The following is a 19,757-nucleotide window of genomic DNA, read 5'->3' on the forward strand; positions in this document are numbered from 1 at the left end:
ATGACCTGAGACACAGACACTGGGACCCAATCACAGTGACCTGAGACACAGACACTGAGACCCAATCACAGTGACCTGAGACACAGATACTGGGACCCAATCACAGTGACCTGAGACACAGACACTGAGACCCAGTCACAATGACCTGAGACATAGACACTGAGACCCAATCACAATGACCTGAGACATAGACACTGAGACCCAATCACAATGACCTGAGACACAGACACTGGGACCCAATCACAGTGACCTGAGACACAGACACTAGGACCCAATCACAATGACTTGAGACACAGACACTGGGACCCAGTCACAATGACCTGAGACATAGACACTGAGACCCAATCACAGTGACCTGAGACATAGACACTGAGTGAGAATAATTAGAAAAATGATCGCTTTACTATATTCCTGGATACAGAGAGAATACCAAAAATAAACTGTTGCTCACCTTGTAAAGCGAACTTGACATATATTGCACATGTATGGTTTTTCGCCTGTATGTGTCCGCATGTGTCGAGGTAACTTCCCCGCTCCTTGGATCACCTTGTTGCAGATGGGGCATTGCTGAGATGCCTTGGGTCTCATTTTCTTCTCATATTCCAAAGACCATGTTGGATAAACTGCTGCCAGATAGGAAGGACCAAATATATTCAAATATGAATTAAAATCCAGTTCATCCTTTAATGTTTCCAAGTTATTCTGACTGTTTTCCACCATAATACCTTTAACAAAGTCACAAAGATTTGTGGTTGTGGACAGATCCTCTTTAACTTCTTGTTTGATCTTTTCCTTCTTCATTACTAGATTAAGAGGCAATTGGTCCACATCTTGGTGTTCCAAGAGCCGTGGAAAACCATTATATCCTCCGTTCCAGAAGGAAGGAAATAATCCTGATTCCTGTGGAATCTCTCTATTCAGCAAATTCCCTCTGGAACTCAACCCTTCTTTTAAGATTGATTCCAGGGAGAAATCACTCACAGATCCCAAGCTTCTATCAGGAACATTAACTGTAAAATGGTTTAAATGTTCCCGAGGCAATTCACTGCATTGCTTTTCCATTATTTTGCTTGTCGAAGTGTTTTTAGAATCACATTCCTTATCCCAGTGGTTTTCGTCAGATTCATTGATAGGTTCTTGAGAAGTTTCCTCACAATCTTCTTTGAGACTTTGTTGGGGAGATTGCCGTAAATCTTTCTGGCACAGATCATCTTCCAGCTCTTGGCTGGAATCTTTGCCAGGGACTCCATCTTCATTGACCACCTCGCCACTTGCCTCCATGATGTCAATGCACACTTGGATAACGCACTGGATTTCCAACTGCTGGGCCGCATTTAAAACATCCTTTACATTCGAGCTGCTAATGGTGAGGGTCGACGTATATGCAAACTCCAGAATTGCAGAAAGTGCCTCGGGTGTCACAAAATCAATCTGATAGACATTGTGTTGCTCTGCAAGCATATCTGAGGTAAACAGCGTCTTGAAATATTTGCTACACGCAGCAAGGATTGACCGATGGGTCTTGTATTCTTGGTCCTTCACTATCAGGATGACATCACAGAGCAGGCCCTCCTGCCTCTGTTCGTTCAGACTACACAGCAGCTTGTTGCTATGGTCTGGAAATGGGATTCCAATCAGGTCTTCGACGGCACTGCTCATTTTTATGCAAAGTGGTCTGTGAGATAAAAGAAAGTAGAAAATAGTCTAATCAGTGACAGTTCTTTCAAAAGTTGCATATGTTACAGACACAAACACATGCACACATACTCAAAAATGTTTATATCTTATGTCGTCATAAAAATTGTTAAATGAAAGAGGACCAACGTAATTTTGCCTTCTACTCTCTCAGTAGTTAGAATCAGGCTTAATATCACTGGCATACGTTGTAAACATTGTTATTTTGTGGCAGCAATATACAATATTTTTTATGAACTATAAATTACAACAAGAATTATATATAACAATAAAATTAAGTACAAAAAAGAGCAAAAAATTAGTGAGGTGGTATTCATGGGTTCATTGTCCATTCAGAAATCTGATGGCGGAGGGGAAGAAGCTGTTCCTGAAATGTTGAGTGCATGTCTTCAGGCTCCTGTACCTCCTCCCAGATGGTAGCGATGAGAAGAGGGCATGACGAGGGTGACAGGGGTTTTTAATGATGGACCCCACCTTCTTGAAGGTGTCCTGCATGGTGGGGAGGCTAGTGCCCATGATGGAGCTGGCTGAGAAGGTGCTGTTCACAGCTAATCATACCACTTATTGACTATTCAGTTTATCTGCCAATCAGTCTACATCAGACACAGACATGGTGCAAGGATAACCAAGTGATGGAGCTTTTTAAGAACTGTAATCTTGAAGAACAAAAAAAGTTTCTCTCTCTCTTTCTTTTTTCTTCCTTTTTGTATTAGCAGTTTGTTGTCTTTTGCACACTGGTTGTCCACCTTGTTAGTGCAGTCTTTCATGGTTATAGGATTTATTGACTCTGCCCGCAAGAAAATGAATCCTGAAGTTTGTACATGTGATATATATGTACCTTGATAACAAATTTACTCTGAACTTGGAGGAAATCTAATCTTGCAATTAACGCTGAATTTAATTACATGTTATCTCTCAAATTACTCATCTGCATTCATTCCAAAATGTATTTCCTGTAAGAAATCTATCTCAACTACATCTGAATGAATCAATCCCGACTGTTCCACCAGCTAACGAAGGGGTTCAAAGACATTTTCATAGTCATAGTCATGGTCATAGTCATACTTTATTGATCCCGGGGGAAATTGGTTTTTGTTACAGTTGCTCCATAAATAATAAATAGTAATAAAACCATAAATAGTTGAATAGTAATATGTAAATTATGCCAGGAAGTAAGTCCAGGACCAGCCTATTGGCTCAGGGTGTCTGACCCTCCAAGGGAGGAGTTGTAAAGTTTGATGGCCACAGGCAGGAATGACTTCCTATGACACTCTGTGTTGCTTCTTGGTGGAATGAGTCTCTGGCTGAATGTACTCCTGTGCCCACCCAGTACGTTATGTAGTGGATGGGAGACATTGTCCAAGATGGCATGCAACTTGGACAGCATCCTCTTTTCAGACACCACCTTCGGAGAGTCCTGTTCCATCCCCACAACATCACTGGCCTTACGAATGAGTTTGTTGATACTGTTGGTGTCTGCTACCCTCAGCCTGCTGCCCCAGCACACAACAGCAAACATGATAGCACTGGCCACCACAGACTCGTAAAACATCCTCAGCATCGTTCAGCAGATGTTAAAGGACCTCAGTCTCCTCAGGAAATAGAGACAGCTCTGACCCTTCTTGTAGACAGCCTCAGTGTTCTTTGACCAGTCCAGTTTATTGTCAATTCGTATCCCTAGGTATTTGTAATCCTCCACCATGTCCATACTGACTCCCTGGATGGAAACAGGGGTCACCGGTACCTTAGCTCTCCTCAGGTCTACCACTCCTATTTTGACTCTCTCACTGCTACAAAAGAGCAACAGTTATACCAGTGCCCAAGAAGAGCAGGGTGAGCTGCCTTAATGACTATCATCCAGTAGTGCGGACATCTATGGTGATAAAGTGCTTTGAGAGATTGGTTTATTGCTAAAATCAACTCCTGTCTCAGCAAGGACCTGGACTCACTGCAATTTGCCTATTGATACAATAGGTCTACGGTGGATGCGATCTCATTGGTTCTTTAGGCAGCCTTGAATTGCCTGGACAGTACAAATACCTATGTCAGAATGCTGTTTATCCACTACAGCTCAGCAGTTACCACCATCATTCCCACAGATCTAGAAAACCTACAGCACGATACAGGCCCTTCGGCCCATAAAGTTGTGCCAAACATGTCCCTACCTTAGAATTACTAGGCTTACCTATAGCCCTCTATTTTTCTAAGCTCCATGTACCTATCCAAAAGTCTCTTAAAAGACCCTATCACATCCGCCTCCACCACCGTTGCCGGCAGCCCATTCCATGCACTCATCACTCTCTGCATAAAAAACGTATCCCTGACATCTCCTCTGTACCTACTCCCCAGCATCTTAAACCTGTGTCCTCTTGTGGCAACCATTTCAGCCCTGGGAAAAAGCCTCTGACTGTCCACACGATCAATGCCTCTCATCATCTTATACACCTCTATCAGGTCACCTCTCATCCTCCGTCGCTCCAAGGAGAAAAGGCCGAGTTTACTCAACCTGTTTTCATAAGGCATTCTCCCCAATCCAGGCAACATCCTTGTAAATCTCCCCTGCATCCTTTCTATGGCTTCCACATCCTTCCTGTAGTGAGGTGACCAGAACTGAGCACAGTACTCCAAGTGGGGTCTGACCAGGGTCCTATATAGCTGAAACATTACTTCTTGGCTCCTAAATTCAATTCCATGATTGATGAAGGCCAATACACCGTACGCCTTCTTAACCACAGAGTTAACCTGCGCAGCTGCTTTGAGCATCCTATGGACTTGGACCCCAAGATCCCTCTGATCCTCCACACTGCCAAGAGTCTTACCATTAATACTATATTCTGCCATCATATCTGACCTACCAAAAATGAACCACTTCATACTTATCTGGGTTGAACTCCATCTGATCGATAAGTTACAGAACCTGGGCCTCTGAACCTCCTCCTGCATCCGGATCCTTGACTTCATCACCAGAAGACCACAATCTATGTGGATCAGAAGTAACACCTCCACCTCGCTGACAATCAGCTCAGGTGCACCTCAGGGATACGTGCTTAGCCCACTACTCTACTCTCTCTACACCCATGACTGTGTGTATAGGCGCAGCTCGAATGGCATCTATAAGTTTGCTAATGACACAACTGTTGTTGGCAGGATTTTATATGGTGATGAGAGGGTATACAGGAGCAAAGTAGATCAGCTCGTTGTGAGCTGTGTCGCAGCAACAATCTTGCACTCAACGTCAGTAAAACCAGGTGAGGGAGCTATGAGCTTGGACCTGAAAATCCCTCTGCTTATCAACACTGTTAAGGGTCTGACCATGAACAATGTTGATAAGCAGAGAGATCTTGGGGTTCAAATTCATAGCTCACTATACATTTGACCTGCCAGGATGCAGCGCTTCACATTTGGCTGCGTTAAACTCCATCTGCTATTTGTCCAAATTCATAATCTCTATACCCAAATCTGCAATTGAACTATATCCCGTTGTACTCTTTGCTAGTCTTCTACGCTATCCACAACACCACCAAGCTTCACAGCATTTGCAAACTTCCTAAACAAACACTGGAATCTTATAGGAAAGGAGGGTGGAGCATGGAACAAAATGAGGAAGGTCGGAGTGGTGATGGGAAAAGTGGGGAAAATATGTAGGTGATGGGCAGATGGAGTAAATCCTCGCACTGCAAGACTCCCTCCAGCAGCTCACTCTTTGTTCCAAACGTCTGCATAGGTAGTCTCTTGTGGCTCCATTTTCTAACCTCATCATCATTACACCCAAAGCAACAATGGCACAAACCTCTCACTGCTTGGCATCTGATCATGAGATCCATGAAACAGCCAAAAAGGAACCATATAGAAGCCACAAGATAATATCGTGAGATGAAATATATGCATTCCATATGCACCACAAGATGTATAAAATCTATGCCTATAAATGAACACCTTCTTCTGCAGGAGGTAGATTTTATAACATTTTATGTTTATTAACATTAACTTTTAGAGAAAAAATCACAGTATTTGAGAGAACAAAACTTTCTGGGAAGTTGGAACATCTATAGTATCACAGATATTATAGCCAGAAGTGATGCTTCATAATGATGCTGATAATTAGAGGGAGTTAAGGCTGTGAGGAAGTCAAGAAAGACAAATTAAGGCATGAAGGTTCTGCCTAAATTAACATCAGTGTCAGCTTTTAACCTCAGAATCTCAGACGTTCCATGTTTAGGATACTACACTCTTGTATATTTTCTAGTTTAATAAGAATGTATTGCTGAAAAAAAAGCAGTTGTCCCAAAATTCATACTTACATTTGCCAAGAGACTAAAATCTCCATTCCTAAGTTCTTATTTTTTCATCATGCTTTCATTACAGAACAATTTTTGAAGGAATTTCAGTATAAGGAGACACTAATCACAATTCTTCTTTGTTCAGTAATATTCTATCACGTTTATGAAACTTAATAGTAGAGTGATCACTCCAGCTGAGTGTGATGTTCTCCCAAGGGGTTACTCCTTCAATAGAGAACGACTGTGCAGGACTTTGTTTAACGTGGGGAGGCTGATGCATGGGCAGCCATCACACAGTCCTTGACAATGGGACAGGGTCCAGTGACATGGAATGCAAGAGGACTGGGGACCCTTCACTGTTGCAGCCTTCTTCCAACTTCACCACCATTGTGATGTGTCATCATCTTCCGCCAGATCCACTGCTGAGGTCTTGGTTGGATCGTTCTTTGTCTGGATCCTCCCCCTTGACCTTACTGGTGTGAGTGACCCTACCAGGAGTAAACTCTTGGGATCTCAGAAACACACAAAACGATTATCCTCAGAGAAGAAACTCAGTACAGGCTGTGTCATTCAGCAATCCACTTCTCATTCCATACCTCATCTTCAACCAGTTCCCTGCTGGATTATACAACAAGGTGGAAACTGTTTAATGTTAGCCAACAGCAGAGACGTATGGTTTGGGTTAGTGAGTTGTGGGCCTGCTTTGTTGATGCTGGAAGCACAATGATGTTTGCGGGCTGCCCCCAGCACAACTCTCGCTGATCTGACTTGACGCAGGCACGTATTTCATGTACGTTTCAATGTACTGTACATATGACGAATAAAGTTAAAGCTAACTCCTGCCCAGAACCCAGGTGACACTAACTTTAAACATAAATCTGGAGTAACACACACAAAATGCTGCAGGAACTCAACAGCTCAGGCAGCATCCATGGAGGAGAAGAAAAAGTTGACATTTCAGTCCTGATGAAGGATCTTGGCCTGAAACAGCAATTGCTTATTCCCCTCCATGGAGGCTGCTTGATGTTCAGTTCCTCCAGCAGTTTGTCCTAACCAGGCCCCAACATATCAATGCAGCTATAAAGAAGACAGTGGCTATATTTCATTAGTTTGAGGAGATTTGGTATGTCACCTAAAACACAGACAAATTTCTACAGATGGACCGTGGAGAGCATTCTGATTGGCTGCATAACCATCTAGTAAATTGAAGGGGGTGGCTACCACACAGGATCGAAGTAGGGTGCAGAAAGTTGCAAAGTTAGTCAGCTCTATCATGGAATCATGGATACCAGCCTCCACAGTATCCAAGACATCTTCAAGGAGCAGTGCCTCAAAAAGGTGGTGTCTACCAATATACATATTTACTGTAATTCACAGTATTATTCTTCTATCTTACCATGCATTGCATTGTATTGCTGCTGCAAAGTTAACAAATTGCATGACATCTGCCAGCAATACTGAACCTGATTCTGATTCAGATTTTGTGTGACACTAACTTTGGTCACTGAATTACAATATGTAGTCAATACTCATATTCCACACTTCAAACCTGCCACCAAGCAGATTGTCTAGTGAGGTGCAATGATCCAATCTGCATTGCGTGTACCAGAATGCATAGTTCTTACAAAAGGTATCTTCGAGCTTTAGAGTGGAACCAACATAATCCAACTCCTCGGCACACCAACATTAGTGTCCAGTCCAAGGCTAACATCCCCTGCCCCACAGCTGTGGTCCTGATTTCCACTTTCCCTGGGAAGGTGACATGGAACCTTCCTGACTCACAGAGCTCCGAGTCCGACCACGGCAATTCCTGACTCCCAGAGAAACCATTCCAGCTCTCAGTCTGACCACGGCAATTCCTTTGCCGGACGGAGAAAGCACTTCAAGCTCATTCTCCTTGCGGAAGTGTAACATCATAGTGAGATCCTAAGAATCTAAGGCCCAAAGTTATCCAGAAGTGCCCAGAAAGGCTCCAGTTTGAGCATCGCTGTCAAGAACTGATGGAGTTCAGGTGTAAATGGTAGAAGCAGCATGCAATAAGTCAAACAATTCAACCAGCTGCTCCTTTAAGCTTCTACCAAGGGCAACCTCAGTAGATAGTGAGTATCTTCTAGAGACGGCAGGATAAGAATGAATTGTCACTAGTCTTCTCAAAATGGCATGGTAGCATAGCAGTTAATGTAACGCTTGACAGCACCAGGAAACTGCCAGGATGTTCCATGGACCCACCTCCCTCTGTATAAAGAAACATACTTCACTCCAACCACCATAAAAATTATGCCCCCTTGTATTATCCATAGATCAAGTGGATAGGCAGAGACTTCTTCCCAATGTGGAAATTCTTGAAACAAATGGAAATAACTTGAAGGAGCTTGGAGGAAAGTATAAGGGGAATGTCAGAGGTAGGTTTTTTTCACTGAGAGTTGTGGGGGTGTAGAACACCCTGCCAGGGGTGGTGGCAGAGAGAGATACACTAGAAGCATTTTAGAGACTCTTAGATAGACACATGGCTAATAGAAAAGTGGAGGGCAATGTGGGAGGAAAGAGTTAGATTGATCTTTAATTCTGCTCGTATATCTGATGGTCTTATCATCTAAGGTAAGCAGAGTGGGTAGGAAGGCTTTTATCTTTCCCACCCACCTGGCTTCACCTATCACCTTCTAGCTGTCCTCCTTCCCCACCCCCCACATTTTTAATCTGGTGTCTTCCCCCTTCCTTTCCCGTCCTGATGAAGAGTCTCGGCCTGACACATCAACAGTTTATTCATTTCCATAGATGCTACCTGACCTGCTGAGTTCCTCCAGCATTTTGTGTGTGTTGCTTTGGATTTCCAGCATCTGTAGAATCTCTTGCGTTTATGATTTGCTGCTGATTTTTGTTTTTTCCACTCCCATCAGGGATCAGGCTATGCAGCATCCACACCAGGGCCACCCGATTCAAGAACAGTTGCTTTCCCCAAGCAGTAAGGCTGATCAACACCTTACCACATGGGCTAAAAACTAGTTCTCCCCCAGTTCAACACACACAAAATGCTGGAAGAACTGATCGGGCCAGGCAGCATCTGTGGAAAAGAGTGAGCAGTCAATGTTCTGGTCACTGTGTAATGATTTGATCTGTATAAACAGTACACAAATGAAGCTTTCACTGTATCTTAGTATATGTGACAGTATTAAATGAAAACCAATAAGCAAGGAAACAATGTTTGTAGTTGACAATTATGCTGAATGGCAGAGAGGACCATATGGTCTTCTCATGTTCAAAGTTCAAAGTGCATTTATGAGACCATAAGACATAGGAGCAGAATTAGGCCATCCAGCCCATCACGTCTGCTCTGCCATTCAATCATGGCTGATCCTTTTTTTCTATCTCCTCCTCAACACCAGTTCCCGGCCTTCTCCCCGTAACCTTTGATGCCATGTCCAATCAAGAACCTATCAATCTCTGCCTTAAATACATTCAATGACCTGGCCTCCACAGCTGTATGTGGCAACAAATTCCACAAATTCACCATACTCTGGCTAAAGAAATTTCTCCGCATCTCTGTTTTGAAAGGGCACCCCTTTATCCTGGGGCTGTGCCCTCTTGTCCTAGACTCTCCCACCATGGGAAACATCCTTCCCACATCTACTCTGTCTAGGCCTTTCAACATTCAAAAGGTTTCAATGAGATCCCCCTTCATCCTTCTGAATTCCAGCGTGTACAGACCCAGAGCCATCAAACGTTCCTTGTATGATAACCCTTTCATTCCTGGAATCATCCTTGTGAACCTCCTCTGGACCCTCTCTAATGCCAGCACATCTCTTCTAAGATGAGGGGCCCAAAACTGCTCACAATACTCAAGGTGAGGCCTCACCAGTGCCGTATAAAGCCTCAGCATCACATCCCCACTCTTGTATTCTAGACCTCTTGAAATGAATGCTAACATTGCATTTGCCTTCCTCACCACCGACTCAACCTGCAAGTTAACGTTTAGAGTGTTCTGCACAAGATTCCAAAGTCCCTCTGCATATCAGATTCCTGGATTTTCTCCCCATTTAGAAAATATTCTGCACATTTATTTCTATTACCAACGTGCTTTACCGTGCATTTTCCAACATTGTATTTCTTTTACCATTTTCTTGCCCATTCTCCTAATCTGTCTATGTCCTTCTGCACCCTACCTGTTTCCTCAACACTACCTGCCCCTCCAACAATCTTTGTATCAGCTGCAAACTTGGCAACAAAGCCATCTATTCCATCATCTAAATTATTTATATATATAGCATAAAAAGAAGTAGTCATAACACCAACCCCTGTGGAACACCACCAGTCACTGGCAGCCAACCAGACAAGGATCCTTTTATTCCCACTCACTGCTTCCTACCAATCAGCCAATGCTCTAACCATCTTAGTAATTTTTCTGTGATACCATGGGCTCCTAACTTGGTAAGCAGCCTTATGTGTGGTACCTTGTCAAAGGCCTTCTGAAAGTCCAAATATACAACATCCACTGCACCCCCTTTATCTATCCTACGTGTGATCTCCTCAAAGAACTCCAACAGGGTTGTCAGGTAAGATTTTCCCTGAAGGAAACCGTGTTGACTCTGAACTATCTTGTCCTGTGCCACCAAGTACTCCATCAGTCAGTCAGTGGGTGCCGTCCTGAATCCGGGGTTGGCGGCTATGCACCTCCATCTTCTTCGATCTTGCAACAGCACCGAGTCCAGCCTCTCCTCCAGTTTGTTCTCGCTGGCCGCCTTGGCACCGCCCGCTGCCCCCGCCGAACTTGAGCCCGAGGCCGTGTCGGCCTCCAGCCGCGGCCGCCTCTTCAAGCTCAGTTCTTCCCTGGGCGGAGGACACGGGCAGGTCCAGGTACACGGTGCAGCGCCCAAGTTCAACATGTCTCTTCTAACTAGGTGCATAGCATATGATTCGTAGATACGTGGTGAGGCTTTAGTCTCTTCCACAGAAGATGGCCGTTGGCTCACAAGGAACTCATCCGCCCTTTGTCAGGTCTTGTTTTTTTTCCCTCATTCTTAACAATTGACTCCAACATCTTCCCAATCGCTGAGGTCAGGCTAACTGGTCTATAATTTCCTTTCTGCTGTCTTCCTCCCTTCTTAAAGAGTGGAGTGATATTTGCAATTTTCCAGCCCTTTGGCACCATGCCAGAGTCCAATGATTTCTTAAAGATCATTTTTAATGCCACCACAGTTTCTACTGCTACCTCTTTCAGAACCCTAGGATGCAGTTATTATAAATGAATGTATAAATTATACAACCCTGAGACTTGTTTGCTTACAGGCAGTTGCAAAGCAAGGAACCCAAAAGAACCCAATTAAAAAAGTAAGACCAATCCCCAACGCACACAGAGAAAGAGAAAAAATAACAAAACAAATCCATGCAAGCAATGACAACAGTATTCCAAACCAAGCTGACTCTTTAAATCCAAGTCCCTGGAGCAGCCGGGAGTAGGCCCAAGGCCTCCGTATTCAGTTCATCATATTAGTGGGGCAAATCTCCACAAAGTCTGCAGACATGAAGCACAGCAGCCAGGCGTAGTCTCACAGCCTTAGTGTCATGGACAGAGATGACTCTAGACTACTTGGGCCAACGTTTAAATTGTCCGAACCTTGTACTAGGACCCAGGCCTAGATTTTGCGGCCAAAGGAAGTGTCCTCGACCTCTCTTAATTGGATTGCTGCCCAGACTGATCCAACTTCACTGGACTTTTGACAACCTACTTTTCCAGTCTGTATGGGCTGGCACTTAGACTGCCCAAACAGCGGATAGTTCGTCACATTAGGCCTCAGGCCTTGTCGCGGTGAATTGCTCCGGGCCTTAAACACGCCACCCAGTGATTCACTTCGGGCCTGGATTTTGCTGCCAAAGAAGCTGTTATCAATCTCTCCAACTTGGCTCGGCATTTAGAATGATCCACCCACCGTCTTCTCCCCTCCGAATCATCCACTCCAACCACCACAGCTCCAACTCTAATGCGTCAATTTTGCAGCGCACCAGCAGGGTACATTCGCTTTGCCCTTGTTTGCTTCTTCATTGTTTGCAGTAGTAGTTTACCACAATTTACTTCATCAAAAGTGTTATTAAGTTTTAATCGAATTCCTTTGCTTTCCAACTACCAGTAAGCTGTTACACATCTTCAGTAGTGCCATTTTAAACCGTTAAGTTCTGTTGTTTATGGTTTTAAACACACAGTCAGTGTTCATTTCTGAATCGTTCCAATTGTTCTGAGCAGGTAAAATGATGCAACTTTGTAAGGATGTACTCTTTTAAAATTAAAAACAGTAACGCTACAGCAAATTTATTTTTTATGTATTTTTTTCTGTAATTTAATATAGACATGGCTCTGTGAAAAGTCCTTCAGAGTCAGAATCAGGTTTAATATCACTGACATACATTGTGAAATTCGTTGTTTTGCAGCAGCAATACCGTGCCATACATAATAATAAAAAACAATGAATTACAATAAGAAATATATATATATAATAAGTTAAATAAGCAGTGTAAAAAGAAAGAAGAATAAAACACTGAGCTAGTTTTGATGGGTTCATTGTCCATTCAGAAATCTGCTGGTGGAGGAGAAGAAGCTGTTCCTGAAACACTGAGCCTGTGTCTTCAGGCTCCTGTACCTCCTCCCTGATGGTGGCGATGAGAAGAGGGCATGTCCTGGGTGATGGATACTGCCTTTTTGAAGCTTCACCTTCTGAAGATGTCCTGGATTTCAGTATTAAATATGTATTCATTTTTAAGTCAGCATCTAATCTTTCAAACCTAAAAATAACAGAGGATGAAAAATTATCCTCTGTTCAGCAGTAACAAATAGTTTGGAGTCATAGAACGCTACAGCGCAGAAACAGGCCCTTGTGTCTATCTCGTCTATGTTGAACAGCTCGTCTGCCTAGTCCAATGAACCTGCACCTGGACCATAGCCCTCCCGTCCATGTACCTATCCGAATTTCTCTTAAGTATTGGAATTGAACCAACATCCAGCATCCCGCTGGCAATTGATTCCTCACTCTCACCACCCTCGGTGAAGAAGTTCCCCCTCATGTTTCCCTTAAATGTTTTACCTTTCACCCTTAACCTATGACTACCAGTTGTAGTGTCACTCAATTTCAGTGGAAAAAACCTCCTTGTATTTACCCTATCTATATCCATAGTCATAGTCATACTTTATTGATCCCGGGGGAAATTGGTTTTTGTTACAGTTGCACCATAAATAATTAAATAGTAATAAAACCATAAATAGTTAAATAGTAATATGTAAATTATGCCAGGAAATAAGTCCAGGACCAGCCTATTGGCTCAGGGTGGTCCCTATTGGTCCCTCAAACGGTATTTCGTTTGCTGTCCAACCTTAAATCAGAACTGATTCTTACTCTTCTAATGTGCCATAATTAGACTGGCTGTGAATAAAGACAGAAGAATTGAGGGATCACATTGAATATTGATGTGCCTAGATAGAGTAGAAATAGAGAGGGTGTTTCCGGTAGTGAGGAAGTCTACTATCAGAGGGCATTAGAACAGAGATGAGGAGTAATTTTTTTTAGCCACAGTGTGGTGAATCTATGGAATTCATTGCCACTGACAGGGTGGAGGCCAAGTCATTGAGTGTATTTAAAGCAGAGGTTAATAAGTTATTGATTAGTCAGGGTATCAAAAGTTACGGGGAGAAAGCGGGAGAATGGGGTTGAGTGGGATAATAAGTCATCCATGATCGAATGGTGGAGCAGACTCTTTCTGCATAGAGGAATTACTCACAACACGCTGGAGGAACTCAGCAGGTCGGGCAGCATCAGTGGAAAAGAAGGGCCCTTCTGCCCGACCTGCTAAGTTCCTCCAGTGTGTTGTGAGTGTTGTTTTGACCCCAGCATCTGCAGATTATTTTGTGTTTATAGAGGAATTACTGTTGTCCTTGAGAATTCAGGCCACAAACTGCAGTGAATACAGAACATAGACCAGTACAGCACAGGAACAGGCCCTTCAGCCCACAAGGTTGTGCTGAACCAATTACATTAGTCATCAGATGGGCAGAATGAGCTAATTCTGCTCCTATGCTCTTATGATCTTGACTTACAGGAAACACTAACCTTAATAATAAGACCATAAGATATAGGAGCAGAATTAGGCCATTTGGCCCATTGAGTCTGCTCCGCCATTTCATTATGGCTGATCCATTTTCCCTCTCAGCCCCAATCTCCTGCCTTCACCCTGTATCCCTTCATGCCCTGAGCAATCAAGACTCTATCAACCTCTGCCTTAAGTATACATAAAAACTTGGCCTCCATGGCTGTCTGTGGCAAAGAATTCCACAGATTCAACACTCCCTAATGAAAGAAATTCCTCCTCATCACCATTCTAAAAGGACACCCTCTATTCTGAGGCTGTGCCCTCTGGTCCTAGACTCCCCCTTGCTCCCCCCCCCCCGGTAGGAAACACTCTCCACATCCACTCTCTTGAGGCCTTACACCATTAGATAGGTTTCAATTAGGTCACCTACATTCTCCAAATTCTAGTGAATACAAGCCCATGTTAGGTAGTAAGGAATATGTGAAAGACACAAAACACGCCTGACAAGGTGATAAACTCACAGTGGTGGAAGCTTCTGAAGAGAAGCACACTAAAGAAGACAAATTCAGATTTGTTGCAATCTCCAACTCAAAGAAAGAGAACAAGAAAACCCAGTCTATTTCCTGTGGGGCACACAAACAACGCTGAGTTATCGCTATCTTTTGTATCAGGAATCACAATGGCCTTCCCACTGGGCAGCTGGTGGGTCACGGCTTTGCTGAACTTGCATAACCTACACAGAAATGAGTTGGCACTACTGCCTGACCTGCTGAGCTCCTGCAGCATGTTGTATGGGCATTGCTAAAACGTATTTATTCTCATAATCCAATCCTCTAATGTAGGTGCATATTATTGAACAGCAGCAGTTTGAGAAGGCAGCTGAGCTCCACTTTCTCAAGGACAATAAATGCTGGACATACACATCCCATGACTGAAGTAAAAAGGGCGCCACCGTAATTTAACAGTCAACACAAGGCTATTACAGCTCAGGGCATTGGAGTTCGAAATTCCATTCCGATGTCACCAGTAAGGAGTCTGTACTTCCTTCCCGTGGAATGTCAGAGTTTTCTCCGGGTGCTCTGGTTTCCTCCCACAGTCCAAAGACGTACCGGTTAGTTTGATTGGTCATTGTGAATTGTCCTGTGACTGGGTTAAATTGGGGATTGCTGGGCAGTGCAGTTCATAGGGCTGGAAGGGCCTGTTCTGTACTGTATCTCAATAAATCAATAGTATGAATTCCTTACAGGACTTGTAAATATTTTAATCTAGTTTTTTAGAATGCCAAGGCTAAGTTATTATAGAATAAAATTCCATTATATAATAAAAGCATTATAGATGAATGAATCAAAGTTGTGAGTTTTAACAATTTTTAAGTTATTTCAGATTCAGATACACTAAAAACATACAGTGAAATATGTCATTACATTAACAGTACAAGGATGTGCTGGAGACAGCCCGCAGGTGTTGCCACACATTCTCGTACCAATACAGCGTGCCCACAATGTTCAACACAAACAGCAACAGCAACAGAACTGACAGCAAAACAAGTCCCTTCACTACCCCACCCCTCTAACTCACCCTCCCACTCGCACTCACAGACACACACACACACACACACACACACACTCAGACACACACACTCAAACACACACACACACACACACATACACTCATACATACTCGGACAGACACACATACACACACAGGCATGCATCCAACCCAAGGTCAGACCACCAGCTTCCAGTCCTTGGCCCCGAATTTACTTTTTGCTCAAAGTACACCTTTGTAGATTCCCAGAAGTGCCTTAATTAACCACATCAGAATGAAAACTGAACAGACCTGTATCAGAATCAAGTTTCATATCACTGATTGAGGAAGAGAGTGAGGGGGAGTGAGGAAGGGGACTGAGGGGAAGTAAGAAAGAGGATTGAGGGGGAGTGAGTAAGAGGAGTGGGGTGAGGGGGAGTGAGGAACAGGACTGAGGGGAGTAAGGAAGAGGATTGAGCGGGAGTAAGGAAGAGGAGTGAGAGGGATTAAGGAAGAGGAATAAGGGGAAGTGAGGAAGAGGAGTGGGGGTGAGGGGAGTGAGGAAGAGGAGTGAGGGGAGTAAGGAAGAGGATTGAGCGGAAGTGAGGAAGAGGAGTGAGAGAGAGTAAGGAAGAGGAGTAAGGGGGAGTGAGGAAGAGGAGTGGGGGTGAGGGGGAGAAAAGAAGAAGACTGAGAGGGGTTGAGGAAGAGGACTGAGGAGGTAAGGAAGTGGACTGAGAGTGAGTAAGAGAGAATGGAGAGGGTTATGGTAGAGCTGAGGGGGAGTAAGAGGAGGATTGAGGGTTAGTATGGAAGAGGACTGGGAAGTTGAGCAAAAGGACTGGAGGGAGTAAGGAAGTGGACTGAGAGTGAGGAAGAGAGAATGGAGAGGGTTATGGTAGAGCACTGAGGGGGAGTAAGAGCAGGACTAAGGGTTAGTATGGAAGAGAACTGTATGAGAGCTGACAGTGTCACTAATGCAGATGTAGGTTCCTGAGGGATGCTGTGAGAGGGCAGTGGGAATAGATAGGAAGAGAGTTCAATGTCAACAGATTAGGTTAGAAGATTTGAGAATGTGCCAGGAGTTTAATGACCTGCTACAAATGATTGATGTTGGAGGATAAACCTTAAAGTTCTCTATTTTGTAAAATATCAGTCTTGGCAAAGGCTCCTTGTCTATTGTGGATTCAAATCTCTTTCTATACCCTTGAGCAAAATAAGCTATGTTCTGAGTCATTGGGAAACGACAGAAACGTGTACATCTTTGAGACTGACCTCCAAAATACCATGTGGTGATTTGCTCCAGTGTAAAACCGCTCAATACTGAACACCTCGAAATGAATCTGTCCCAGCTGTACAACATCATCGGACAATGAATGCCAGATCGCGAGGACAGAAGAAGCCCAAAGGCACACACTCAGCCATTCAGGGACTGCTACTTCCCCTCTGGCATCTGATTTTGAAATGGAGAGTGTACCCATGAACACTACTTCACGACCTTTTAACATTTTTTCCACTACTTACTTCAACTTAACTATTTAATAGACATATATATACTTAACGTAATCCTTTTTTTCTCTATATTTACCATGTATTGTATTGAACCGCTGCTGCTAAATTAACAAATCTCATGACATATGTTGGTGATAGTAAACCTGATTCTGATTCTTTCTCATATTTTGGAACAACCTGTCATCAAAGGTAGACACTGATGGGGGAATTCAATTTCAGTTTCAGGATTATTGTCATTCAGCCGTACGCATGTATACAGCTAAGCGAAGCATCGTTCGGCTGGGGCTTGACAGTACACATAGTCAAACGCAGCACATACAGCTACGAAATGAATCACTATCTCTGGCATGCCAGCACTACCTTTGGCTGTCTGAGGGCACGGTTGTTTGAAAATCAAGACCATGAGATCATGGGCTTTTTAAAAGATTTAAGATCTTGATTTTCAGGGCTGGAAAACTCTGCTCTTCTTATCTAAAGTTGATATAGTTCTATTGGAAATTCACCAGACTAGATTTAGAGTGATAGATAAATGCAGCACAGAAACAGCCCATCTAGTCCATTCTGAAACCATTTAAACTGCCTACTCCCATTGACCTGCACCAGGACCAGAGCCTCCATATCCCTACTATCCTTGTGCCAATCCAAACTTCTCTTAAACGTTGAAATCGAGCTTGCATGTACCACTTGTGCTGGCAGCTCATTCCACAACCTCATGACCCTCTGAGTGATGAAGATACCCCTCATGTTACCCTTAAACTTCCCACCTTTCACCCTGAAGTTATGACCTCTGGTTATAGTCCACCCACCACACTGGAAAAACTTGCTTGCATTTACCCCATCTATACCCCTCATAATTTTGTATACCTCTGTCAAATCTCCTCTCAATCTTTTATATTCTAAAGAATGCAGTCTGAACCTATTCAATCTTTCCTTATAACTCAGGTCCTCTAGACCCAACAACATCTTTGTGAATTTTCTCTGTACTCTTTCAACTTTGTTTACATCTTTTCTGTGTGTAGGTGACCAAAAGTGCACACAATACTCCAAATTAGGCCTTACCAACATCTTGTACAACTTCAACATAACATCCCATCTCCTGTACCCAATACATTGATTTATGAAGGACAACGTGCCAAAAACTTTCTTTATGATTCTATCTACCAGTGACACAATTTTTAATGAATTCAGACTACTTTCAGAACACTTACAGGCTAATTCCTGAGAGCATTGTCCTATCAAAAGAGTTTTGACAGATAGGTCTGTAATCATTGAAGTTTAAAAGAATAATCTTAAGACCATAAGACCATAAGACATTTCATCATGGCTGATCCAACTTTCCTCTCAACTCCAATCTCTTGCCTTCACCCCGTATCCCTTCATGCCCTGACCAATCAAGAATTTATCAAGCTTTGCCTTAAAGATACATAAAGACGTGACTTCCACAGCTGCCTGTGGCAAAGAATTCCACAGATCCACAATCTCTGGATAAACAATCTCCATTCTAAAAGGATTCCCCTCTATTCTGGAACTTTGTCCTCCGGTCCTAGACTCTCCCATCATAGGAAACATCCTCTTTATACCTACTCAAAGAGATTTTTCACCATTCGATAAGCTTCAAAGAAGATACCCCTCATTCTTCTGAATTCTAGTGAACACAGGCCTGGAGCCATCAAGCACTCTTCATTTGATAAGACACTCCAAGTGAGGCTTCACCGGTGCATTTAAAAGTCTCAACATTACATCCTTGCTTTTATATTCTAGTCCTCTTGAAATGAATGCTAACATCACATTTGCCTTCCTCAACACAGACTCAATCTGCAAACTAATCTTTAGGGAATCCTGCACAAGGACTCCCAAGTCCTTTTGCAACTCGGTTATTTGTATTTTGTCTCCAATTAGAAAAGAGTCAACCCTTTCATTTCTTCTACCAAAGTGCATGACCACACACTTCCCCACACAGTATTCCACCTGCCAATTTGCCTACTCTCCTAATTTGTCTGTCCTGTAGCCTCTCTACTTCCTCAAAACTACCTGCCCCTCCACCCAACTTCATATTGTCTGCAAATTTTGCAACAAAGCCATCAGTTCCATCACTGAAATCATTGACATATAACATAAAAAGAATCTGCCCCAACACAGTCCCCTGTGGACAACCACTAGTCACCAGCAGCCAGTCAGAAAAGACTCTCATTATTCCTACTCTTTGCCTCCTGTCAATCAGATACTGCTTTTGCCGTGCTAGAATCCTTCCTGTAATACCATGGGATCATAGCTTGTTAAGCACCTTGTCTAAGGCCTTCTGAAAATCCAACAAGTATACAACATGAACCGATTCTCCTTTGTCTATCCTGCTTGTTATTTCTTCAAAGAATTACAACAGATTCGTCAGGCAAGTTTTTCCCTTGAGGAGACCATGCTGACTACAGCCTATTTTATCATGTACCTCCAAGTACCCTGAGACCTCATCCTTATGATCGACTCCAACATCTTCCCAACCACTGAGGTCAGACTAACTGGCCTATAGTTTCTTTTCTTCTGTCTCTCTCCCTTCTTGAAGAGTGGAGTGACATTTGCAGCTTTCAAGTCTTCCAGAACCAATCCAGAATCTAGTGATTCTTGAAAGATGCCTCTACAATCTCTTCAGCCACCCCTTTCAGAATCCTGCTGTGTCTA

The 19,757-nt window shown here is 43.3% G+C and overlaps 1 protein-coding gene across 4 annotated transcripts in view; it reads right to left on the minus strand.

The window, feature by feature from the left end:
- The window catches only part of LOC134343346 (zinc finger and BTB domain-containing protein 7C), a 278,534-nt gene that overhangs the window by 27,650 nt on the left and 231,127 nt on the right, over window positions 1-19,757 (minus strand). For all 4 annotated transcript variants that reach the window (XM_063042036.1, XM_063042035.1, XM_063042037.1 and 1 more), the window contains one exon: window positions 452-1,675. In XM_063042036.1, coding sequence (XP_062898106.1) covers window positions 452-1,675 — 1,224 coding nt within the window. The remainder of the gene's footprint in view (window positions 1-451; window positions 1,676-19,757) is intronic.

The sequence above is a fragment of the Mobula hypostoma genome, chromosome 3 (genome assembly GCF_963921235.1).
Source record: "Mobula hypostoma chromosome 3, sMobHyp1.1, whole genome shotgun sequence".
Taxonomy (NCBI): Eukaryota; Metazoa; Chordata; class Chondrichthyes; order Myliobatiformes; family Myliobatidae; genus Mobula; species Mobula hypostoma.